This window comes from Drosophila novamexicana, unplaced genomic scaffold (assembly GCF_003285875.2).
Source record: "Drosophila novamexicana strain 15010-1031.04,08,12 unplaced genomic scaffold, DnovRS2.1 tig00000108-arrow-pilon, whole genome shotgun sequence".
NCBI lineage: Eukaryota > Metazoa > Arthropoda > Insecta > Diptera > Drosophilidae > Drosophila > Drosophila novamexicana.
Window position 1 is genome coordinate 2,051,340 of NW_020824772.1, and position 27,551 is coordinate 2,078,890.

Genomic DNA, 27,551 nt, shown 5'->3' on the forward strand with positions numbered 1-27,551 from the left:
GCCGTCGCTGCGACATATCCAACAGATACTTTTGCGTGTGCTTTTGAATTCGTTTTCAATTCAGCCACGTCCTGTTACGGGTGCAGACGCGTTGTGTTTCCGTTTTGTGTGTGCTTCCGTCAGCCAATCAAACATTTGAGCTACTTCATATACTTACCCTAATTACGCGCTGGATTAAATTATTAAAACACTAAAGCCGACGCGGATTTAGAATCAACAGCCGAATGTATACCGACTACGACTACGACATCGCAACCGCCTGATTATTTCTATGTGTGTGTTTGTGTGCTAAAAAGCACCGCACGTGTGTGCGTTAATACTGTGTGTGTGTGCCTGTATCTGTATGTGTGTGTGCTCGTCTGTGAGGCTATAACAGCAACGAGCTGGCATCAAAGTCGCATTAAAAACATTTCCATGAGTTACTTAAAATTAATCACTAACATAATCACTGTGATTTTTATTTGAGCCCGAGCTGCCATCTCGCTCGCACGCGTGTGCAACAACAAACACAAACACAAAAACAACACCAATTATACCAACAACAACAACAACAACCACAACAAAAAGCGATGCCAAATTGCGTGCAAACTATAAAAAGCGCTTTAAATATTTTAGCCTTTGATTAGCCATCGAAAGTCATAAAAACAAAAAGCAGCACACAAATCTGTTGCAACGACAACATCAACATCAACATCAACATCAACAACAATAATATTAAAAAGCGCTGAGAAATTCTAGTTTCTCATTTATCAATAAATTCCCGACAATTTCTCAAAGATTCCAAAGATTTATTGCCGACGCAACCCACGCGACATTTCATTCACGTTCACGTTCAGCGATCAACGATCTGAGATTTGGAGAATTTTCTCTTGATTTTCGCGTCAGCCAACAAATGAATTTCAAATGAAAGCAATTTGATTTATTGCAAAGTGCATAACATTTGCCCCACATTCAAGTGATATCCACTAAAATAACGAACAAACTAAAGACCAGAGTTCAAACCGTTACCAAAACCGAAACCAAAACCAAAACCTCACCTCTGGGGATCATATTTGGAGCACGGCAGCATTTCTAGCAGTCAAATTGACGGCGCTAGCAAGTGGATTAATTTGAATTTCTTTCCATAAACTAGAGGTGAGTAATTATAGATTAACAGATAAACCAAATATTTATATAATGAATAAATTAACTAGATTTTATAAAAATCTGTGAAAACTAGGCTGGGATGAAAGCAAAGAGATGAAGCAGTGGCATTTCTTAAAGGGAAATTTCACATAAATATATAGTATGAGTTGTAAACAAAAATATAATATTATAGAATTAAAACAGATCATTTAAATGGTCCTACTCGAATATTTTAAAGTTATAGTTAAAGCATATAAAGTATATTGGTAGTAAAAGGTAGACATTATATATACAGGAATGTAAATGATCGGATTGTTCAATAATGTCTTCCAAGAAAACAAACGGGATGATTACAATCATAATTCATGTCAGTTTACTAACAAACTGCTGAACATTATTAACTGTGCATATAGAGTTGGATCAGACCCTGCCTGCTTAGAGAAATAACAACACGAAAAGCTCCCGAAAATCTTAAAGCTAGCAATAAAAACTTGTTGAACTAGGGCTCAGATGGGTTTTAAATTTTTGCTGCACTCTCACGCCAAACATAAATCAACGTCTATATCTGCGACTCATAATCGTCCGACAGTGCAATCATAAACTGTCTCGCATTCGTGGAGCATTTTGTAAGGGGCCTGGGTCTGGGTCTGGGCGGAGTAGACCCCAAAATAAAACCACAGACGTTAACTGCCATTGACGTCACTTAAACAATTAGATGCGAATTTGGGTTTTGCGCTTCTTTTCGGATGGAAAAAACCGAAATACACAAGCAAAGATATCCCAAGTGGGAGCCAAATGTTGTTGAAATTAAATTTAAATAAATTTATAAAAGTTAATAGAAATGCCAACACATTGGAGAACCTTGGCAAAACATTGAAATCTTGGCACCTACGACTATAACTATTTGCCAGCTCTGCCAGCAGCCGATAACGCCCCCTTTTCTAGGGGGTAGGCTGGGCTGTTGCCGCATGGCAGCAACAATTTGGGGGAGAATAACAGCAAAAGCTGCGGCCATAAAGTGGCATAAAATAATTTCTGGCATTCTTTGTCTTAGAAAATCATTATGTAAATAAATTCTCACTTCTGAAATAAAATGACTTGACAAAAAAAAAAATAAATAAATAAAAAACAAACAGAAATGTTCCACGAAAGATAAAAAAAAATAAAATAAAAAATAAAATTTATAAGCACTGCGGCATATAAATATGCCACAAATGATGCCACACAAATTGACAGGAGTATTTCAATGCAACAATAATAAATGCAAAACTTTTCATCATAAAGAAAAACACAATAAAAAAAAAAATGCAAAAATTGCGTGTGGTCATAAATAAACAAAACGTTGGGCCACATTGCTATATGCTATATAAATCTGTTTAATGTGAAATTATGTTTATTATTGTTATTAAAACAACCACAAGGCAATTTAATATTACAGCCGCACTAATCCACTGGGGATCAAGTGCAGATCAAGCGGCATTATCAGGTATAAATTTTCAATTTGAGGCGCAATCGAAAGCAAAAGTGACAAATCACACTGAACTTTAATAATTTTGTTTAAAACAAAAGCTAACCATAATTTAAAGCAGGCGCCGCGCGACAGCAAACAAATATTTTCATGATTACATTAGAGTTATTTTCTTCATTTCTGGATTTATGACTGGAAAGTTGAGGGGTTTTGTAAACTGTTATTTTGTATATAGATATATACATATTTTTGTGTGCTTTATAATTTATTAAATTTTTTACAACTATTAGTTGGTTTTCTTTTTGCTTTTGGGTGAATGCTTTTATTTTTGTTATGATTGAGATTAGATAAGAATTTATTGCAACGCGCGCTTTGTTTGGCTTTGTTGATAGCGCGAAATGCGAACAGCCCGAACAGAACTGAGCGAATAGCGAATCGAGTTTACCTGGGGCAATGCCACCATCTATTTCTGAGTATTTCCAGCTACAACAGGGCAACAGCTAATTGATTTACGAACATTTGTGCCTATTTTTGGGCTACTGTCACTAGTTTTCTTAGTTTAGTGTTTCTATTTTTCAAGAATTTATAAAGCGACCGCTCGGAGTTTATTGCCCAGCAGCAATCACACCCTGCTCCCTGCATGCTCCCTCCCCTCCCATCCGTCTGCTGGTTGCCAAATTCAACACGGCCTCTCTGCGGCTGCAGCAATAATAAAAATATAAAAAAAATTCACAGAAATGTAAATATTGTTACATTGATAAGCAGCAGCTTGTTATCTTTGCAAGCTCCACGCCGCTCGCCCGCTCTCACTCGCTCTGTGGGACTGATAAGCACGTTGTAGGTGTAGGAATCTCTGTGTCTGGCTCTGCCATGTCGTGGCCTGCGTTGTCAACTTAAGTCGCAAACGTCTATCAACGCGCGGCACCCGCCACCGCGGCAACCACACAACGATTTACGATTACCCCGACGCCACAGCACCTAGGCCTGGCCGTGGACAGGCCGCTTACAAGTTGCCCAGCATCGGCATCTCCGCCCTCAGATTGGTGTTGGTGATGTGGTATTAACCCCTTGACGTCTTTGGTGTTAAGTTGCCGTTGCCTGGTGTTTGGGTTAAGCTCACTGTTTGCCTCGATGTGATAAAAAACGAAAAGAAAAAAAACGCTGCGTTTGCTTTGCCAGGTAGCCGCAGCCGCAGCCCCAGAGATATAGATACTTTATTAAGATAGGGCTAGAGCGAAAGTAATTGTGATAATGAACACAAGGAATACCCGTGTATTGTCAACTAACATAGCTTGTATTCAACTCTTTTGTGATTGCAGCATCGCAGCGCGCTTCACAGCCGCCGCAAGCTCAGATACAGCCGCAACTTGGATCTGCTTTCGCCACAGTTGGAAGATACCGGCCTCAAGACGACGACATTCTTGCAACACTTTAAGGACGTCGTCACGACGAAGTTCAACGGCAGGGATCACCATTTGCCGCCGCTACATCCCGCGCATCCGGCGCACCAGCAGTCCGCGCTGCATCACCACCATCAGCCGCACCAGGCTGTCGCCCAGAGCTTTTCCACCATTTTTCCAACGTATCTAGGCATGGACCGCGCCGCCGCCGGCGGCTGTGGTGCTGCTGGTGGCGGCCTGGGCGTCGTCACCAGCTCGGCCACTGCCCTCGGTCCGGGTGGCATTGCGGGCGGCGGCGGTGGCGGTGGCGTTGTCAGCGGTGCGCTCAACGGCTTGGAGGCCATGTCCGCCGAATCGACAGGGCTCTGCCTGCAGGATTTGGTTAGCGCGGGCACCGCCAACGGTGCCGGCTCGGCGGGATCGGCGGAGAGCGCAACCACCACAAGCACAGCGCTAAGCAGTGGCAGCTCCACCGTAAATGGCGGCGGCAGCAGCGCCTCCGGTGCGGATCATCTGCACAGCCATCACAGTCTACACGACTCCAGCTCCTCGGTCAGCATCTCACCCGCCATCTCGAGCCTGATGCCCATCAGCAGCCTCAGTCACTTGCATCACACGGCAGCCGGTCAGGATCTGGTCGGCAGCTATCCGCAGCATCCGCATCATGCCGTCGTGCCGCCGCACACACCGAAGCACGAGCCGCTCGAGAAACTCAGAAGTAAGTACCGAATAGAGACGATATCCAACATTTTGATACAGTTTATGGGGCCAGCTGGGCCGCGGCCCGACTGCCAACTCAATTTCTTGGCCAATTAGTTCTTCAATTTATTCGTCTGAGCAACTAACAAATTTACGTGTAATTAATGCGGCCATAATTCACACAGCTTCGCAGCTATGCGGTGCGTATACGTGATATTTTCTGTGCCACCCAATGTGTGTGTATGTGCGTGAGAGTGTGTGTTGCATCTTCAACAAGTGTCGACATTCACATACGCGTATTCATTGCGCATTTTTGCAACTGTCAGCCACAGCTGTCGGCATTTCAATATTCATTCGTTATGGCAATCATTCACGCTCTCAATACTTGTACTTCATCATTCATGCGATGCTCGTAAATTTCTAAACAATGTGCAAAAATTCCGGCTGGCCACTTGTCGGTCTCCCCTCACCCTCTCTCTTACTCACTCTTTCGTACTCGTCCACGCCCTCGCCCTAACTCCATTCTGTGACAACATCCACGCCTCATGCATATTCATAATCATTGTGTAATCATTAGTGCATAATCTTCATAAAAGCGTATCAACAACAACAAAAAAATATATGTACAAGAACAAAAAAATAGAATGGGAAGAAGAAGAAGAAGCAGCACTAAACAAATTTCACTTTTGCTGCGCATGTCACGGCTAATTGAGCACCCTTCTGGCGTAGTGCCGAAGGCAACACTGTTCCCATTTTCCACTTTCCACTTCCCATTCCCATTTCCCACACCCATTCCCAACTCAGCTCGCCAGCGCTTTGATGCTGCGTGGTTCAGTTCGAGGGTCGTTCGATGGCTGAAATTTGATATGTGCTTTGTAGTCAAGTGTTTGTTTTTCCGTTTAGGCTAATTGTTATGGGAATTTGGATGCGGCAAGATATTCAATATGTTACTTAGGTGTACGCTTCAGATGATCACTCAATTGATTTCAGACTCTATGTTGTAGTCCTAGTAGTAGTCCAGAAGTCCCAGGTGCAGTGGAATTTATCTTACCATAATTGTTAGATGCCAATTTTGGATAGCGTGCAGATCTAGCTCTCCTCTTGTATATGAAAATATTTACGGCTCACAATATTTTCAGTACAACGAGCAAATATTAACTTTTTAATCGAATTGATTTATTATAATATTGAAAATATGTTTTGAGCCTAAAATTGGGTCCGAGCTTTAGCAAACGCACATTAAGCAGGGAATTTGTTTTGCCTTGATCCGAACTAAGTACCTATAACTATAATAGTAATACAAACTAAACTTGACTTAAAAATATATTTTATTTATTTTATTTTTAAATTTTTTATAAATCCAATATTTAACTATATTAGAACGTTACAAATGTGTGCAAAAGTATACTTACGATACGATTACAGTCAGTTAGAGGCGCTTTTAAGGTAAATATAACTTATTCATACGTTTTCTTTGAAAGCTTAGCTTTTGAAGCACATTTGAAGTTGCACTTTCCTGACAAATTAACAACTTTTGTTAATTATTCTTTCAATTGTCGCACGAGATGAATCCCATTCGCAGCTTTAGGCTAATTTCAGAAGCTCCATTTATGAAACTCAGATTTCATACCTTTAATACATTCGGAATGATCTCTTTACATGCTAATGCTTAAGCGTCTCATAAGTATTTGTCTGCTTTAGCTAAGAGATTTGTTAGCTGTCTGCCTTGAACCTATGCCCTAAGCACCTGCTCTGCCGGGTTAACAGCCTCACAAACTTTGCACTCTGCAGAAGAGGGCGACGGTGCGGGGGCCAGGGTGTGGTTTGGTATGGTTGCCGCAGCTGTCTGGCCATTTATTTGCGTGGCAAAACAATTTAACACAAAAATTGTGCGCACTTAAAATATGCACGAGTGCAGTTATCCTTTGACATGAACACCAGGACACACACTCGAACACACACTCGAACACACACACAGCAGGCAGACAGTTGAAGTTGTGGCTCTAGCTGCAGGTGCGGACCACAGGCAACGCGCATGTTGCCAACAAATTTCACTCTGGCTGTTGTTTGTTGCCAATTGTTGCTGTTGTTGTCGTTATTGTTTACGCTCTTGTTTAAATAATGGTTGCACAACGTGCCCACAGCTTGGACTGCTGCACATTGCAATTGGATTTTCAATTATTGGCCAATTTAATGGCTGCCCCTCTTAGCACGACCACAAAATCAAACCACCTACACACAGCCATTCGTTTGTGTTATGAAAAATGTCAGTTTTATTTGTGCGAGTATTTATTTTGGTGTGTGGAAATGCTTTTTTATTATTGCAGTTTTTTATGAGCCGCACACACCTCTGAATTCGTTTAGTTGCTTGTTTTTATATATATACACATATTTTTTAAACATTATTTTATGGCTTCTGTGCGTGTTTTTATTTGAAATTTGGCGCTCAAAGGATTTCAAGTTCACGTACACTAATTTCCCATCATTCGCCGGACAGCATCAGTTTTATACTCTTTTATTATGTATGCGCGATGCAGCGTGTAAAACAATAAAAACAATAAAAAGTTAATGCCTTTTAATACCCCGGACTACAACTCTTTAATGTCTCTGCTCAACGACTGGCAGCTGGCCATGTTTGTCTAGCGGGCTGAATTATGTTGTCAGCAGCTGCCAGCGCAACTGCTCAGGAGCTTTCTATCGTATCAACTATATCCGATTGTGCTCGTTTCTGTGTGTGGACAATCTGAATTTATGACATTATCCTGCGACCTTGCGACGCATCTCTTTCACTGTTAACAGCAATTAGGCACCTTATCTGACCATAGCCCGTCTGGGTATCTGTGTATCTATTTGGCTGTGCATGCACAAAAAGATCTTCATTTGTATTTGCCCAGAGCAAAGCCAAAGACTAACAAAAACCTTGAAAGTACACAACAAACCAAATCAGAGCAGTTTACATTTTGGTTGCTGTGCAAATAATACAATATCGTACTACAACAAATTTGGTTTTTCATTATTATTATTATTATTATACGAGTCCTTTGCGTGTTTGCCAAGTTGTTACAGATACAGATACAGATACTTGCATAGATATGGTAGAACTATTTGCCTACGACAATGTTTGCCGTTTGTGGACCTTGATAAAATATGAAATTGCCGGCTGTATCTAAGTGTAGCACCAGCTACATTTGTATCTGTATCAGTATCTGTATCTGTGGCTGAGAGTGCGAGAATTTTCTGCTCGACTTTTCTGATGAAATCTTGTTATCTATTGTGCTCGCTGTTCATATATACATACATTAATGCACGCACTTACATCTGTGTAGCATTTTACATGGGTCTACTCTCTGTTGTTGTTGTTTACTGATTATTTATTTGGCCAGTGCCTGGCATAAAGTGTTAATGGCACGTGCAGCTCGAGAGTCAGTATTGCTGTCCCAACACTTCAGCTTGTACTTCAGCTTGTAGGCTTTAGGTATAATAAAAGTACTTTTAGGCAAATTAGCTTTAAGAGAAGACTAAAAGATACTTAGAAGACAAGCAACAAGATACATCTAAACTAACAGAAATTAGCTAGAGTAGAAGCATTTGGGGTATACCCTAAAATGTTTATTGCAAAAAAAAAAAGTATAAAGCACAGCCAGCTTCAAGACTTCCTTTATAAATCGCCTAAAAATGAAGCGTAGCTGGGACTCGACACGGCGCATATGCGACACGGCGCGGCTTCAGATACAGATACATTCGCCCAAGGATGTGCGGCCTGTATCTACTTTAAATTCAACGTATGGCGGCTGTGGCATGTCTCAAAATTTCTTTATGAATATAAATATATTTTATCGATTTTCTTCTCGGTTTTTTTTTATGTTTTTTTTTTTTGGATTTTCGCCAGCCATTTTGTAATTTGTATCTTTAAGGCTGTTGCTGGCACTTTAAGCAATTTTCATCATTGTCAGTGCATTTTCTAGGGTAAATCTCTGGAAAATTGCTCACATATGTCAGAGCTGGCAACTCAATTGCCAAGGCAGCCAGCCGGCAAAAACAAAGATCGCATTGCAATTGCCAAGCAAACACCCCATAAATTGTGGGCGAACGAACCGGACCAATGATAATCACCCATTGGTGACGCCCACTTCTAGTTTTTGCCAACTCGCTGAAGTGCTGCAACTTGTAAGGACAACGCAAAAACTGCCCATATATCAATCCCGTGTCCTGGCGCACAGACGGAGACATGTGGCTCGGTTTATCTTCCTCTCTCTGCCTCTTTCTCTCGCCCACTCTCTCTCTCTCTCTCTCTCTCTGACTCTGATAGCACTGATTTCGTTTATATAAATTATAATGTCATTATGGCAAGCAAGCAACTCCCCCTCGTATCTGGTCGCATCTCCAGCGCCAGCCGCAACTCGACCACGACCGCAATTACGTCGCAGCGCGTTGGAAAACTTCACTGCAAAAGTTTGGGTTACGATTACGGGGTTTTCCCTAGTACTCCACAGCCGCCTCTTTCTCATTATCCGTATCGTGCAATTTCGTAAAAATGTCGCATTAGAGATTATCTGAGGCAACAAACTTGCACGGGCTGTGTCCAGGCGTTGCTGGCTTCCAGCTGCCGCCACTGGCAAATGGGCAAACGGAAGAACGGACGAGCGGACGAATGGCCAGAGTTGGGCAAATGACCCAACGGCATCAACTGGAGCCAAAATTTGAGCTGACAGTCGAGAAAATTAGGGAAAAGGGCATTGCAGTGGAAAACTACAACGGCAACTAGAAGCCAACAGAGAAACGACAGTTGTTGTTTTTCTTGTTGTTTTTGTTGGGGTCTGCATGTCTTATCCTTATCTACAGGACGTCGGCTAATGAGCTCCGGCTGGCTGACTCGCTGGCTAGCTGGTCTGTCTGGCCGGGATTCGTTCTGCTCGGAGGGTTGCTCGTACTTTGGGGCCATGTCAATGTTATTGCAGTGATTTTTATTTCTATATCTGTGTGAGTATGTATGCTTGTGTGTATGTGTGTGTGTGCTTGTGTGTGTGTGTGGCACAGCCAAGCTCATTATATGGCCATAACGTATGTCCTGCCATGGCACACGTACATCCATTGTCATTGTCTGGCTTGCACAAAAGCAACTATAAAGGATTAACTTTGTAGATTGTTGTGATACACCCAATGGCATATAAAAATTAAGTTTTTCTTCTCGTTGCTCGCCCCTTGAAACTTAATTTTTACAGCCTTTCTGGCTAATTTCTGGCCAGCTCTACAAAAGGAGCGCATAGACAATGTCAACATATGGCCACAAATAAAATAACCTGTCGCATATTAACACTTTCTCTTTGGCCCGAGCAAATGTGCCGTGAAATTGGAAATATTTATGTATATATGTGTGTATATGCAACATATTTATCTGGCAGGCAACCACAGCTTTTAACCCTTTTATATGTCCCCCTCCACGCAAACGGGTGGTTTAGTTTTTGGAGAAGAATAAAAGCAACTAACTTGTCAAAATAGCGGCAGACAGGAGGGAAAAAGGGGCAATTGCTCTGGCCAAAGGATGCCAATTCCAATTCCTGCTTATGGCTGTATCTGTGTGTGATATATATATATGTGTGTGTGTGTGTGTGTGTCTGTTTGCTTGTCTGGGCATCCCAATTCAACTGTCACATTAATCGTTTGTTTTTGGTCACAAAATGCTACAAGTAAACGTTGCTTATGGCTCGCATCCTTCCTCCTATTTTCATTTCTTTTCCTTTTTTTTTTTTGTTGGGTTGTGCTTCGTGTCAAAGGACGCGCACTCGGGGCGTACGTTTTGTCCAGCTTCCCATATAGCAATTTCCACAGGCTCGTTGCGATTGTTTGTTTGTTTTGGTCTTGGTCTGTCTCTGGGTCTGGGTTTTGGTCTGTATGTGTATCCTTTGTATCCTGCGCCGAGGTTTGACAGTGCACGGGCAGGATAATTTATAGCTGCTGCTCCTGGCCACGACTGCCTTGCCGTGTCGTGTGTCAAAGTTTTTGTGGAAAACTGTGTGTGTGTGTGTGACTGTGTGGAAAATGTTTATGAATGAATGCGACAAATGGCCAACTGTCTCTCCCTGTTTGTGTGTTTATGTGTGTGTGTGTGTGTGCAGGATATAAAAATCAAAATCATTGCTTGGGCAAACATTTATTTCTCATTTTTCTGCACGATCATATTTGCAGCTTGATTAATAGTTGCGCCCTTCGTTAGGGTGTGCGTTTGTTGACTTTCATTGTGAGTTTTGGCCCAGGCACAATTTGCCCATTTGTTTGCCTAAACGCCTCTGCAAAATGGCTGACAAGAATGTGGCTAAAAATTGACGCTGACACTTGTTGTCACAGCGCACTCCTGACATGGCTGGCCAAAATGTTCGGGCTACGCCCACGAGACACTTGGCCAGCTATTCGTATTGACACTTGCCACTCACAGAACCTTGAAAAGCAGTGTAAAACTGTGAAACAACTGCGCCAACAAAATGTCAACGCCAACTGACAGGCGACAACAATTCGAATTTGAGTCGAAAAACGAATTCAAATTAGTCGGAAAATTAGGAAAATTTGTACGAAATATTTAAACAAATAAAAATCGCTGCGGTACGTGCTTTTCTCTGCGTTTTTTAGAGCGCGTCGTTAAGAAAATATTTTTACATTTCTCCACTTGACACGGCTATATGCGTACGGCAAGGGGAGAGGGAGGGGACAACAGCTCTAGCGGATAGCACAGATGACGCTGGCGACCCATTTAACGACACATGCTCAGGTTGAAATTCGGGCACAACAGCAACGGCTATCAAGAATCATTTCGGTATTTAAGGGACGGTCGAATCATTAAAAAACTTGCTTTATGAATGACGTCTGCACATGCTATACTTATTGAGTAATCGAGAAATATATAGCTGAACATCAAGTATACCAAAAATACAAAGAGAAACAGTTTTTACAGAATGTATAAGATACTATATTTAGCTGTCTACCAACTTGGAACCGAAGACTCTTCAGACTCCAGTCTAACTGAAGAATATTATGATTTTCCAGTTAAAGATGTTCGGCTAAAAAATTAAAAGGAGATATTGATATGACAGCTGAAGACAAAAACAAATGGAAATATTATTCATATACATATACATATATTTAACATTCTGAATTATTTAATGGTAAAATGTAATATATGTTAATAATGAAGCAGGTTTCGGTTTCGAGATACAGACTAGGCTGCCAAGGATGGTTTTTAACGCAAATCCAGCTAAGTTAGTTCTAAACTATATATATTTTAAGGCGTTGATATTTATATGCAGATCTGTAATTCATGTGAATGCTGAAAACTATTTTATTTTTCGTAGTTTTGCTCAATTCCCGCCCTTAAAATATTCCCATGTGCGACTTTAACTACATATCAGCCGCTAAATTGCATTCATTGCATATTTGCCGAATAATATAAAATAATGTGTCTGTCACATAATGCACCAAAGGGAATATGAGTGGAACCCCAACTATGATTTGCTAAAAATATCAATTAAGATATTTAGCTTCAAAGATAAAACATTTTATGGACATAGTTTTACACTATAAAGCGCAAGTGAGACCGTTGTAAATGGCATAAATTAAAGAAAATACCTTGTAATAAATAGACCTGTGGGCACTTGCTGGAGTGAGTAAGAAAGAGAGAGAGAGAGAGAGAGAGAGAGAGAGAGAGAGAGAGAGAGAGAGAGAGAGAGAGAGAGAGAGAGAGAGAGAGGGAGAGAGGGAGAGAGCTCACCCAAGTATCCCTCAAACTTCACACCAGCATCGAGCTAATTGTTTCACAAAAATGTCGCAGCGGGTGTTTGCAGCCAGCCTGGTAGGCACTTTAAAAACCACATAAAACTGACAACATGTGAAAATGCCATAAATTATGCAACGAACAGCCCGAGGAAGTCCATAAGATTTAGGAGCAATGGCCAGGAAGTCGAGACCTATGCCATATGGGCGCACACCTCAAGGTTCGCAGGCCCCAAGCCGAATATCAATTGTCGGGCCATAAATCTACATTGGGGAACATGTCAAAGGCTGACTAATTAATATGAAATTCAGCGTGACTAACTGGGATAATTACAGCAATTATTGTAGGGTAGCCAAACGCATGGCTCATTTGAGTTCGATTTATGGCTGAGATGGGGGTATAAGTATATATTTATCCTGACTATCTTTGCTCGCTCTCAAATAAAGCCTCATGGCGTAAAGTTTTCATAATGCTTCCTCCAGCGAGCAATTAACGAACAAAGTCTTGGCTCTCAGCTCAAAAGCCCGGGCACTCGTATCCTTAATCGAGCTAACCAAAAGCCCATTTAAAACTGGTCCAGTGGCGTCCAAAAGCTATAAATCCTTTTATGATGCGCCTTTTTATGGGAGTTTAAGGAGCCGCATCTTGTGCGAACCACTACGCCCTTTAATACCCTTTAAAACATTATGTTAAAACATTAATTTTTTTGTATATTTCTGTGCCCTTTGCTGGTTTATTCTTTTCAGTTTGGGCCGAAACCGGTGATTTTCGTGATAGTCATAGCTCCATGACCGCCGTAGCAAATAGTTTGGATAGCACACATTTAAATAACTTTCAAACTTCATCGTCATCCACCTTAACGAATCGAAGTCGGGATCGCAAAGATGGTAAGTACACGACAACTGAATAAAACAAAGTCTTATCAGAGTTTAGGTGTTATATGACGTGAATAAATCGGCTTTAAGTTTTACCTTATTCTACTTAATCTAATCTTAGATATACAATACTATATAGTCTTAGCTCAGAAATAAGAGTTATTCATATCTGAAGTGCAGTTGAGTTCCTATTATGATTTCTTGAGTATATAGAGCTAAAAGTTCTTCAGCTATTTCGACGAAACTTGGGATTGTTAATTTATAATTATTTTTATACTACGTAACTATCTCTTAATGGAAAGATTATTCAGTTTCTCAGTTTTCAACTGAAACTTCTTTTTTATAACTTAATATAACATTAGTTTTTACACCAGCTTTGACAATAAACAAGTCATTTTCTGAAACATGAATAATAGTTATTTTGGATCGTTGCGCCTAATCGCATGATGTGGTTCGGAATAAGCGTGGAACCGTGGACTCACCGAGTGGCTCGTTATTGATTCTATACGTGCGAGTGTATTAGATAAGAAACATAATTTATAATAATTTTCTAAAGCATGGCCAAAGTGGTGGCGCATAGTTTCTGTGGCTAGGGGGGCAGGTAAAAGGGTGGAGTTGCCTCTTGGCCTTTGTCGGCGAAAATTTACTCACTCGCGTCCGTTTAGTTTTCGATTAGAATGCTTTGATTTGCGACACTATGACGACGTTGTCGAGCCACCGAAACTGATATTTCATATGGCCAGTCATTTAGTTTATTTGATTAAGTTTCGGTGCTCGGCAACGACAACAACAGAGAGAGCACGCCGCCATGATCGATGACATGATCGGAACACACATTAACCGGGTTGTAAATCTGGTAGCAGCCAAAAACTAGGCTAGCCCCGCCGGCGGCACACGTTTGAAGTGTGCTAACGAGTGGGGAAAGGGAGTGGGTGTGGGGAAGTGGAAGTGGTAGCTGTGCTTGTGGTTGGGCCTGATTGGGGTTTGGCGTCATTTGAAGGTTGCATGGCAATTAGTAACGGCAGCGGGGCGCAACTGATTAGGGCGTGAACTGCTGCTGAAGTAGCCTCCTAGACACTATGCACTCCTGCAAATGCAAGGCAGATAAAAGCTTAGACAGACACCATAAAGCAGAGCAAACACATTTTAACGAGCTAGATTATAAATTTACAGGCAGATTATAATTGTTTTAAATGCATACTCTGTTTAATTGCATATTTTTTCGCTTGCAGGCAATCGCAGCGTCAATGAGACTACAATTAAAACGGAGAACATATCAAATTCTGGGCATGATGAGCCGATGACCACCAGCGCCGATGAGCCTAAGAATGATAAAAAGAACAAGCGCCAGCGGCGTCAGCGCACCCATTTCACCTCCCAGCAGCTGCAGGAGCTGGAGCATACGTTCAGTCGCAATCGCTATCCGGACATGTCGACGCGAGAGGAAATCGCAATGTGGACCAATCTAACCGAGGCCAGAGTTCGGGTGAGCAGTTCAATTCATATCAAATGAAATGCACAGTCAAAGCCGCAAATTGTAAATAACAGCAGCGGCAGCCACAACAAAAGTGTGTGTGTGTGTGTGTTGTGCAATTATGCGGCAATTACTGCGGCGGCTGCGGAAGCCTTGTCCACTGGGCCAAAATGACCGCAATGCAACCGCAGCACGTAGCTGCCGCGAATACAAATGCAAACAGCAGCACATACAAAATGCTAGCGCCAACTCGTAAATATGCTGCCTGCCCCCCAGCCTTGCCCCAAATTGCCGTTTGAATTCGCGCGGCTTAAGCGCTCACTGGCCAAAAACCGTCGCCATTTTGCGCTGTGCAGCGCAAATTTATGTTGCAGGCCGAGTGGCTCGCTTTTGGGTGGTGCCACGATGTTGCTGGGCTTTAGGCTTAGCCAATGCAGCGGCGGCAGCGGCAGCGGGTGGCCGTGGTGCAAAGTTGCCATAAATTGCCGCCTCGATTGCGGCTAAAAGTTTGGCGCAGCTGGCAGCCGCTTTTTATGGCCCTAACCGTGTGTGTAAACTGGGCCGAGAACGCAAAGCTTATCAAAATATGCCCCCGGGCAGCTGTTTGAATATGCGACGCCAATGGAGCCCAGCTATTGACAGCCTCAAGCAGTTATGGGCCGTGTTGTCATTGTTTGTATAAGAAAAAAAAAAACATCCGACAAGCACGCACAACAGTTGTAATTGTTTGTAAACGATAGTTGGTAAACAATTGAAGAAGTTGTATGCACATAAGTGGCGCCAAGCGGCAAATATGCGTGGCAAATATAAACCCGACCGATACGATAACTATAATATCTATATAGATATCCATTTGTTGGGCCAGTCAGTCCGACAGTCAGTCAGTCTGTCAGACAAGACAGCGACACGGCAGATACACTCTAGATATGATTGTGGGGACAGCGCCTCGACTTGCCCCGATTGATCGATGATGATGTTGATGTTGCTGATGATCATCAGCAATGGCGAGACAACGAAGAACGTTAATTGTGCGTCTCATATAAATGCAATTACAATAAACAAACATCTGGCAGTAGCAACATTTTTGTCGAATCATTCCTGACAAATTGCTGGCACCAAAAAGAATATTTCATGGTTTTTCTATGCAAATTTCTCATTTATGTCGCGCATATGCTCAGAATTTCTCTTCATATAACACTTGACGGGCCACTATAAAGAAATTAGCTGCGGCCCGCAAACAAGTGTCGACCAAGGGATGGGCTTCTGCCGGCAGGCTGGCAGGAGAAAAGTCGGGAAATTATGTCAATCTAAACATGTGTTGCGCTCAATGCATAAAATATTGATACAGTTTGTTTTATGGTCCATTATATGATGACAAAAGGTTTGCCACTGCCGTCTGCGGCAGCGGCAGGGGGTTTGACTTTGGGCTGCAACCCTCCTGCACTCCCCACCCTGAAACCCCACGATAAAATGCAAAACAATGCGAGGCAATTTGTCAGCAGCTTTGGATGAGTTTTTGTGCGGCAGCAAACGAGGGTTGTTTAATGAATTAGAAACCGCATGAGAATTAATGATCATGATCGTGCTGTCTCCGCACAGCACGGGGCTCTAGGGATTGGGGGAGGGGTTTGGTAAAAGGCAAAATAACATTTGACTGCAATAATAGCGTAGGCAATAAAATTTATCAAATATACAAAAGGATTACAGCGCGCTCGCACACATACACACATATAAATCTGGGTGGGCTTTAAATTGTCAAAAACAAAAAAAAAAAAAAAACGTGGAAAAGAGCAGCCCGTCTGGGCAAACAAAGCAGTGGCAGTTGCAGTAGCTGGGCAGGAAATGTTGCCGCTACTTGGACATCCCTGATAGCTACTAATCTGAGGATTTACATGCGCCGGCAATTATGGCAATATGGTCTCTTCTGACTGTCGAGTTCTTTATATACTTTTTATAACATTACTGAAACAAATATCATTTCATTCAATTAACAGTCGAACATACTCGTAAAAACATTTGTTGCCTCGGGGGCAGAGTATAAAAAGTGCAATTGAAATCGGAGCACGTTATATGCTCGAACAACTTCTTTTACTCCTTTTATGGTCAGCTGTTGGCAATGGCCTGGAAAATACAAACACTTGTCTGTCTATAGAAAAGCCATTCTATTGGCGGCATAAAAAAGAATGGCGCCACAATATGGCCCATTTAGAGTCGTCAGTACTTGGAGTCGGCCAGCAAACCCGAAATCTGGCTGTAGCCAGAGTCAAATTTTTATTTTATTTAACTAAGGCTAAAGATGCCTCAAAAGTACTTATTAGGGATGAGCTTTACAAACAAATTAACTCTTTCAAGCGGGAAGCGAATGGTGTCAACAGTTGGCCCAGCTTTAATCTTGTGTACTTAAATGGTTTTATGAACTTCATAAAAAAATAACACTAAAGCCAAAATTCGGCAAAGAGCCGAAAACAAAGCAGCATGGTAATTAAAGCTTTAAGTGCAATTCAATTAATTAGAGGAAGAAGCGAATAGTCGAGCTTTAAGCTTCCAGCTATTGTATTTAGTCAGTGAGCTTTAAGAGCAATTGCATTGGTTAGATAAGGAAAGGCATCATTTTTGGAGGACAGCTAAACTAGTAAGTAATTTATTTATGGTTTCAAATGGCCGAAGTCAATAAAAGCTTTAAAAGAATGAATTGGAGCACAAAGCGAATAGGCGAGCTTTAAGGGCAAGTGGATTGGCTAGTTTTTAGAGGACAGCTAACCCAAAGGACAAGCTTTAAGTATGATTAAATATCTGTAATCAATTGCATATCTTCATTTTACCTCCAAAACTTTAATTGGCTTTTAAAACTGCTTAACTGAAAGTTGTATAACAAGTAAGAGGTTCTAGTCAGAAGCTCCCGACTAGGGGATACCCTGAACCCTCTTATTCCAACACCAAATAAATTAATAAAAAAAAAGTTCCCTTGGCAGGGCTCTAGAGGGAAAGCCATGAAGAAAAATCCAAACTTCGTGAAGATCGGATGAGATTTGACCGAGTTATGGAGTTGGTAATTTTTGACCCATGTCTATATACAAATCTTGGGGTAAGATTTGGACATGAATTTCGACTAAAAAATCGGTGTCGTGATTTGAATGCCAGATTAATCTAGAGGGAAAACCATGAAGAAAAAGCCAAACTTCGTGGAAATCGGATGAGATTTGACCGAGTTATGGGGGTGGTAATTTTTGACCCATGTCTATATACAAATCTTGGGGTAAGATTTGGACATGAATTTCGACTAAAAAATCGCTGTTCATATTTAAATGCCAGATTAATCTAGAGGGAAAACCATGAAGAAAAAGCCAAACTTCGTGGAAATCGGATGAGATTTGACCGAGTTATGGGGGTGGTAATTTTTGACCCATGTCTATATACAAATCTTGGGGTAAGATTTGGACATGAATTTCGACTAAAAAATCGGTGTCGAGATTTGAATGCCAGATTAATCTAATGGGAAAACCATAAAGAAGAAGCCAAACTTCGTGAAAATCGGATGAGATTTGGCCGAGATATGGGGGTTGTCATTTTTGACCCATGTCTATATACGAATCTTGGGGTAAGATTTGGACATGAATTTCGACTAAAAAATCGGTGTTCAGATTTGAATGCCAGATTAATCTAGAGGGAAAACCATGAAGAAAAAGCCAAACTTGGTGGAAATCGGATGAGATTTGACCGACTTATGGGGGTTGTAATTTTTGACCCATGTCTATATACAAATCTTGAGGTAAGATTTGGACATGAATTTCGACAAAAAAATCGGTGTTCATATTTGAATGCCAGATTAATCTAGAGGGAAAACCATGAAGAAAATGCCAAACTTGGTGGAAATCGGATGAGATTTGACCGACTTATGGGGGTGGTAATTTTTGACCCATGTCTATATACGAATCTTGGGGTAAGATTTGGACATGAATTTCGACAAAAAAATCGCTGTTCATATTTGAATGCCAGATTAATCTAGAGGGAAAACCATGAAGAAAAATCCAAACTTCGTGGAAATCGGATGAGATTTGACCGAGTTATGGGGGTGGTAATTGTTGACCCATGTCTATATACGAATCTTGGGGTAAGATTTAGACATAAATTTCGACTAAAAAATCGGTGTCGTGATTTGAATTCCAGATTAATATAGAGGGAAAACCATGATGAAAACGCCAAACTTCGTGAAAATCGGATGAGATTTGGCCGAGTTATGGGGTGGTAAATTTTGACCCATGTCTATATACGAATCTTGGGGTAAGATTTGGACATGAATTTCGACAAAAAAATCGGTGTTCAGATTTGAATGCCAGATTAATCTAGAGGGAAAACCATGAAGAAAAATCCAAACTTCGTGAAGATCGGATGAGATTTGACCAAGATATGGGGGTTGTCATTTTTGACCCATGTCTATATACGAATCTTGGGGTAAGATTTGGACATGAATTTCGACAAAAAAATCGGTGTTCAGATTTGAATGCCAGATTAATCTAGAGGGAAAACCATGAAGAAAAAGCCAAACTTCGTGGAAATCGGATGAGATTTGACCGAGTTATGGGGTTGGTAATTTTTGACCCATGTCTATATACAAATCTTGAGGTAAGATTTGGACATGAATTTCGACTAAAAAATCGGTGACGTGATTTGAATGCCAGATTAATCTAAATGAAAAACCATGAAGAAAAATCCAAACTTCGGGAAAATCGAATAAGATTTGACCGAGTTATGGGGGTGGTAATTTTTGACCCATGTCTAGAAACGAAACTTAGGGGTAAGATTTGGACATGAATTTCGACTAAAAAATCGCTGTTCATATTTGAATGCCAGATTAATCTAGAGGGAAAACCATGAAGAAAAATCCAAACTTCGTGGAAATCGGATGAGATTTGACCGAGTTATGGGGGTGGTAATTGTTGACCCATGTCTATATACGAATCTTGGGGTAAGATTTAGACATAAATTTCGACTAAAAAATCGGTGTCGTGATTTGAATTCCAGATTAATATAGAGGGAAAACCATGATGAAAACGCCAAACTTCGTGAAAATCGGATGAGATTTGGCCGAGTTATGGGGTGGTAAATTTTGACCCATGTCTATATACGAATCTTGGGGTAAGATTTGGACATGCATTTCGACTAAAAAATCGGTGTTCAGATTTGAATGCCAGATTAATCTAAAGGGAAAACCATGAAGAAAAATCCAAGCTTTGTGAAGATCGGATGAGATTTGACCGAGTTATGGGGGTGGTAATATTTGACCCATGTCTATATACGAATCTTGGGGTAAGATTTGGACATGAATTTCGACTAAAAAATCGGTGTCGAGATTTGAATGCCAGATTAATCTTAAAGGAAAACCATAAAGAAAAAGCCAAACTTCGTGAAAATCGGATGAGATTTGGCCGAGATAGGTGGGTTGTCATTTTTGACCCATGTCTATATACGAATCTTGGGGTAAGATTTGGACATGAATTTCGACAAAAAAATCGGTGTTCAGATTTGAATGCCAGATTAATCTAGAGCGAAAACCATGAAGAAAAAGCCAAACTTCGTGGAAATCGGATGAGATTTGACCGAGTTATGGGAGTGGTAATTTTTGACCCATGTCTATATACAAATCTTGGTTTAAGATTTGGACATGAATTTCGACTAAAAAATCGGTGTTCAGATTTGAATGCCAGATTAATCTAGAGGGAAAACCATGAAGAAAAATCCAAACTTCGTGAAGATCGGATGAGATTTGACCGAGTTATGGGGTTGGTAATTTTTGACCCATGTCTATATACAAATCTTGGGGTAAGATTTGGACATGAATTTCGACTAAAAAATCGGTGTCGTGATTTGAATGCCAGATTAATCTAAATGGAAAACCATGAAGAAAAATCCAAACTTCGGGAAAATCGAATAAGATTTGACCGAGTTATGGGGGTGGTAATTTTTGACCCATGTCTAGATACGAAACTTAGGGGTAAGATTTGGACATGAATTTCGACAAAAAAATCGGTGTTCAGATTTGAATGCCAGATTAATCTAGAGGGAAACCCATGAAGAAAAATCCAAACTTCGTGGAAATCGGATGAGATTTGACCGAGTTATGGGGGTGGTAATTTTTGACCCATGTCTATATACGAAACTTGGGGTAAGATTTGGACATGAATTTCGACAAAAAAAATCGGTGTTCAGATTTGAATGCCAGATTAATCTAGAGGGAAAACCATGAAGAAAAATCCAAACTTCGTGAAGATCGGATGAGATTTGACCAAGATATGGGGGTTGTCATATTTGACCCATGTCTATATACGAATCTTGGGGTAAGATTTGGACATGAATTTCGACAAAAAAATCGGTGTTCAGATTTGAATGCCAGATTAATCTAGAGGGAAAACCATGAAGAAAAAGCCAAACTTCGTTTAAATCGGATGAGATTTGACCGAGTTATGGAGTTGGTAATTTTTGACCCATGTCTATATACAAATCTTGGGGTAAGATTTGGACATGAATTTCGACTAAAAAATCGGTGTCGTGATTTGAATGCCAGATTAATCTAGAGGGAAAACCATGAAGAAAAATCCAAACTTGGTGAAGATCGGATGAGATTTGACCAAGATATGGGGGTTGTCATATTTGACCCATGTCTATATACGTCTCTTGGGGTAAGATTTGGACATGAATTTCGACAAAAAAATCGGTGTTCAGATTTGAATGCCAGATTAATCTAGAGGAAAAACCATGAAGAAAAATCCAAACTTCGTGAAGATCGGATGAGATTTGACCGAGTTATGGGGTTGGTAATTTTGACCCATGTCTATATACAAATCTTGAGGTAAGATTTGGACATGAATTTCGACTAAAAAATCGGTGTCGTGATTTGAATGCCAGATTAATCTAAATGGAAAACCATGAAGAAAAATCCAAACTTCGGGAAAATCGAATAAGATTTGACCGAGTTATGGGGGTGGTAATTTTTGACCCATGTCTAGATACGAATCTTGGGGTAAGATTTGGACATGAATTTCGACTAAAAAATTGAATTGATTTGAATGCCAGATTAATCTAGAGGGAAAACCATGAAGAAAAAGCCAAACTTCGTGGAAATCGGATGAGATTTGACCGAGTTATGGGGTTGGTAATTTTTGACCCATGTCTAGATACGAATCTTGGGGTAAGATTTGGACATGAATTTCGACTAAAAAATCGCTGTTCATATTTGAATGCCAGATTAATCTAGAGGGAAACCCATGAAGAAAAAGCCAAACTTCGTGAAAATCGGATAAGATTTGACCGAGTTATGGGGGTGGTAATTTTTGACCCATGTCTAGATACGAATCTTGGGGTAAGATTTGGACATGAATTTCGACTAAAAAATTGAATTGATTTGAATGCCAGATTAATCTAGAGGGAAAACCATGAAGAAAAAGCCAAACTTCGTGGAAATCGGATGAGATTTGACCGAGTTATGGGGTTGGTAATTTTGACCCATGTCTATATACAAATCTTGAGGTAAGATTTGGACATGAATTTCGACTAAAAAATCGGTGTCGTGATTTGAATGCCAGATTAATCTAAATGGAAAACCATGAAGAAAAATCCAAACTTCGGGAAAATCGAATAAGATTTGACCGAGTTATGGGGGTGGTAATTTTTGACCCATGTCTAGATACGAATCTTGGGGTAAGATTTGGACATGAATTTCGACTAAAAAATCGCTGTTCATATATGAATGCCAGATTAATCTATAGGGAAAACCATGAAGAACAAGTAAGAGGTTCTAGTCGGGAGTTCCCGACTAGGGGATACCCTGAACCCTTTTTATCCAACACCAAATAAATTAATAAAAAAAAAGTTCCCTTGGCAGGGCTCGAATTTGCAACTGACCGCATTACTTACTGTCGACTCTACTCATCGAATGTGTGTGTATACATGTATACAGAAATTCTTAAAGCTGCTGCCCCATTCAATTGCGCAGTTGCATATAACTTTGGTTTTTCTTAACCGATCTTTATGAAATTTTCTACAGTATTTGTGTATTCTGAAAAAATCAATTGAATTTAAATTGTGGTTTAAATTGGTTGGCAATAAAAGTTGGGTTATTAACTTGATTTATAGCTCTAGGGTAGTAGCGGGGAGGTGGCGATAGATATGAAATGAAAGATACTTGAAATATCTATAATATTCTAGAAGCAACATATCATGTTTGGTGGCTTTAGCTCTTATTATTTACCCAATTTTCTAAAAAAAACAGGATGTCGATATCGATTTTTATCGATTGCTTGGAAACGGAGTAAGTTATCGATTATCGGAAACAAACTCAATCTGCGCGGGAACTAGGAGCATCTACATCTAAAAAAAGGTTCTGAGATCCTTTGGCTCATACATACGGACGGACGGACGGACGGACAGACAGACGGACATTTGGATTTTGCACAAATACAATATACCCTTATACCCATTTTTAATGGGTTCAGGGTATAAAAACTTGTGGAAAAAACTCAAACAAAAGCTGTTAGCTGCTATCACTAGCCTTTAATTAAACTCTTAAGAGCTGCAGTAACGAAAAAATGTTTTTTATCTTTTCCAGTCTAGAAACTCTTTATAATTATCGCATGAGGGGTTTGCTGCTAAAAGCAAGCAATCAACTGTGTTGCGCCTTTCGAGTCTCGTAATGCTTATCAATATTGTTTGCAATCAAAATTTTCACTTCAATTTCAATTTCATGCTATCCAAGCGCAGTCCCGGAAGTGAGAAAAGGGGCCCCTTGCGGCAACGGCAACGGCAAAGGCAACGGCAACGGCAACAACAACAAGAATTAAGCAAATAAAAAACGTATTTAGCTGCAATTTGTGGCCATCAATCAAAATGGCAGCTCTTCACTCAAAAGAAAGACCCGTAGTTAAAAAAAAAAGGCGACCTCAGCTCCGTAACTTTTGCCACATGGTCACATTGGCACCACTCATACATATACCATACAAAAAATGCTACGTTTTTTTAACAACTTTACCTGATGAAGCGCTGCAGCACCAGCATAGAACATAGAAGTGCCTGCATCGGAGCGGTAGGAGGTGTCATTGCCGCTTTCATCAAAACCAATTAGGATTTTCTGCTTGAGTCAGCGGGTGCTGGCTGAAGTGTCTGCCCGTTGAGTGGAAAATTGCGCTGCCTTTTCTCACACACACACACACACACACACTTTTAGTTTTTTGTTGTTTTTATACTCTGTAGCCATTAAAAATGGGCAAAAAGAGCATAATACTCTTGGGCAAATTTATGTAACAGCAAACAGCTATATATATTCTTGATCAGAATCTTAAGCCGATCTAGCCAGGTCCGGCCTACTGTTTGAGTCTGATCTGTTCGAACTGACAAGCTACAAAGGCTAGAGACTGGAAATTTCTTATATAACATATATTCTCGTATATCATACGCAGAAAAAGCTTACCATTTCGTGTTTATTTTCACTACATTTTCATAATATTGATAAAAAAGCTTTACTAGAAAACTATAAGACTTAGATACAGCAAACTAAGCATTTAGGTTCACGTATTGCATACACAGACCAAGAATATTTCGCTTGTTTTGTACATAACTCTTATAAATTGGGTTATTGTTAAGTTTCGAAGGCAGAACCTCGCTTTTAGATACCTCACACATATGTTACATGGCATATTTAGACTCAGATAACTGCACAGCTTCAGGGTATCTGCTAGTCGTGTACTGCCGACTAAAACAGTCTTGCTTTATTTTCTTTATTTGCTGGTTTTGCGCTCTTTCTCTCTCTCTGCAGTCACATCAATTTGCCATCATGCAAACGTTGCTATTTTTTTTTCCATTTTGGCCCAAACTTCAACAACTTGCTAAATGATACGTGAAAATGACAGTTGACGAGATCGATGACGTTAGTTTTGCCAGCAGAAGCTCATCATGATGATGATGCTGCTGTTGCTGCTATTGATGCTACTGATGATGATGATGATGGTGATGATGATGATGTGGTTGTTGATGATGCTGCTGCGCTGCGACTGAGCAATGTACCTTGACAAATTGACACATTGCTGTGGGGATATTGAAATTGGCCCGACTGTGATTTATGTCCTGACCGGAACGGGCTGCTGCAACTTAAAGCAGTTTTTGTTTTCGACTTTTCTCACGCTGCCAAACTTTTAGTTACAGCTCAATCAGGCCGCTGTGTCTCATGCGTTTTCAATTAACTAGCGCAACTGATTCGATTAAAGCAATTGCCGAGCAAATAAATGCGCATTAAATTGCCGCGTGGCAAACCTTTTTTTCCTGTTACCCACAAAACAAACAAACGCTGCATGTTGCATGTTGCACGTTGCGGCCGTTTAGGCCCAGTTTATTTTTTTTCTTTGCATACGAGCCACGCGTGTCCACATTTAGTTACGGGCCCGAAACGTTGCGTAGCCGTCAGGCAGGCCATAAATTTACAACCCTAAAGCCAGGCTGCGTTGATTTAAGTACAAATGTGGCAAGGCGGCAACAAGCGGCATGAAATGCGCAAATTGTAGCTGGTTTAATTACCTGAACAACTGCAATTTCCAATTGCACATGGGCTGGTGGGAAATTAACAAAGCTGCAACTTAAAGCCCATTTGGAGAGTCTTTAAATAAGCAAAAAGTTAAAGAGAAATAAATAAGAAAGAAAAACAGCCTCATCAGAATTGCTGGCAGCGTCTGCACGGCCTTTGTCATTTACTGTATCTGTGTCCGTAACCGTATCTGTATCTCGTATATGTATCTGTATCTGAGTAGCTGAGTGCGCTGCGCAAACTTCAGCAATAAATTACAAAGTTGCCATTTTGTTTTTTATCTACTCGCTTTTCGCTTTTCTTTCTTTTATTTTTGCGCTTTGTGTACTTTTTGTTTGCAAAATAATTTTGATTTATTTTTTGTGGCCCTCGCTCCCCTCCTACCCTCTCTCGGTCGACTTGAATGCTGTGTACTGCTTGTGTTTCGGGGGTGGCCCGTCGAGTTTATTTATATAAAGCTCTCCATTAAAAAAGAAAGGCAACACCAACACCAGCAACAACAACAATAACAATAACAACCAGTATGGCAACAGTATTTATGTATATTTGTATTTATAATTACTGCACATGCGTATTACGCAGCGCCCTTTGCGGCACTGCTGCTTGGGGGGTAGCAGCTTTTGTGGGGGCTGCATTTGGGGGAGTTTTTCATACACACACACGCTCACACACACACACACGCCCACTTACACAGACGGATACATAAATTTTCAAGTTGGCGGCAATCTAATAAATTATGCGGCACGGCGACGCAATAAAAGAAAATGGCTGCCACTGCTACAAAGCATTTTGAAACTTTAACTAACTTGCCACAAACTGCTGCCACTTTTCTCATCTCAACCATTTTTGTTATGCTCTTGCAGGTGTGGTTCAAGAACCGGCGGGCCAAGTGGCGCAAGCGCGAGCGGAATGCCATGAATGCGGCTGTGGCCGCGGCGGACTTTAAGTCCGGCTTTGGCACACAGTTTATGCAGCCCTTCGCAGATGATTCGCTGTATTCATCATATCCGTATAACAACTGGACCAAGGTGCCATCGCCGCTGGGCACAAAGCCGTTCCCCTGGCCGGTCAATCCGCTCGGCTCGATGGTGACCAGCAATCATCACCAGAACTCGGTCAACTGCTTCAATACGGGCGCCAGCGGTGTTGCGGTCAGCATGAACAATTCGATGCTGCCGGGCTCAATGGGCTCCACGCTGACCAATACGAATGTGGGCGTGGGCGTTGGCGCTGCACCCTGTCCGTATACAACACCTGCGAATCCGTATATGTATCGTGCCGCCGCCGAGCCCTGCATGAGCAGCAGCATGTCCTCGAGCATTGCCACGTTGCGGCTGAAGGCGAAGCAGCATGCCACAGGCTTCAGCAGCCCCTATTCGGCGCCATCGCCAGTCTCGCGCTCCAATTCAGCCGGTCTGTCCGCCTGCCAGTATGGCGTGACCGATGTTGTCTGAGAAAACGCACTCGGTGCTCTGCTCAATCAGCATCAGCACCACTTGCAGCACTTCTCCGGCCAGCACAATGGCAATGCCATGCAGCAGCATTTGACCGGCAACGGCAGCCACAGCCACAGTCACAACAACAACAACATGTTGCACGGTCACCACCACAACAACAACAATAGCCTGCTGCTGGATCACACCGATTTGGGCTTGGGCGGCGGAAGTGGAGGCGGCACTGACGACGGCGGCACAGTGACCCACAACGATGACAACAACAAATCGCCGTTAGGCGCCAACGGACTAATGTCAGCTGCTGCTGCTGCTGCCGGTGGCACCTCCAGCGGCAATGACAATGGCGACGATGTCGACGAGGACGTCATCGATTGAACGATTGCCAAGTATACACATAAAACAAAAAACATAAATATATAAAAAATATTTAAATCGACGTACTTATAACATAAATAATTAACGATTTGTTATTTGTAAAACTGCGTAAATCAGCGGGCAAAAAAATACCAAAAACAAAAAAAAGTTTAGCATTAAGCGTATTTAATTAAATTTTAGATGAAAAATAACGAAAAAAAAGCAACTGCACATGAAATACAACTTTTTTGAAGAACAATAATTACATTTATAAAACAAAACAAAATCCGTAAAAATAAAACAACAAAAACAATTCTGAAAGGCCGAGCTTGTGTGCAGTTTTAATTAGTTGGTATTAAGCGACAGTCGAAAA

General features: G+C 41.1%; 1 protein-coding gene across 3 annotated transcripts; it reads left to right on the top strand.

Annotated features, from left to right (window-relative positions):
• The first annotated feature begins 744 nt into the window (after positions 1 to 744).
• LOC115757658 (pituitary homeobox homolog Ptx1) lies at positions 745 to 27,306 on the top strand. Of its 3 annotated transcripts, XM_030697971.1 has the most exons (5): positions 745 to 1,134; positions 3,913 to 4,711; positions 13,201 to 13,341; positions 14,562 to 14,815; positions 26,234 to 27,306. In XM_030697971.1, exons 2-5 carry the CDS (start codon positions 4,186 to 4,188, stop codon positions 26,822 to 26,824), a joined length of 1,512 nt encoding a protein of 503 aa, XP_030553831.1. In that variant the 5' UTR covers positions 745 to 1,134; positions 3,913 to 4,185; the 3' UTR covers positions 26,825 to 27,306. The 3 variants fall into 3 exon arrangements, with proteins under 3 accessions (XP_030553831.1, XP_030553832.1, XP_030553833.1); XM_030697972.1 differs by lacking the exons at positions 745 to 1,134; positions 3,913 to 4,711 and adding an exon at positions 11,231 to 11,942; XM_030697973.1 differs by lacking the exons at positions 745 to 1,134; positions 3,913 to 4,711 and adding an exon at positions 11,231 to 11,289.
• Positions 27,307 to 27,551: the final 245 nt, after the last annotated feature.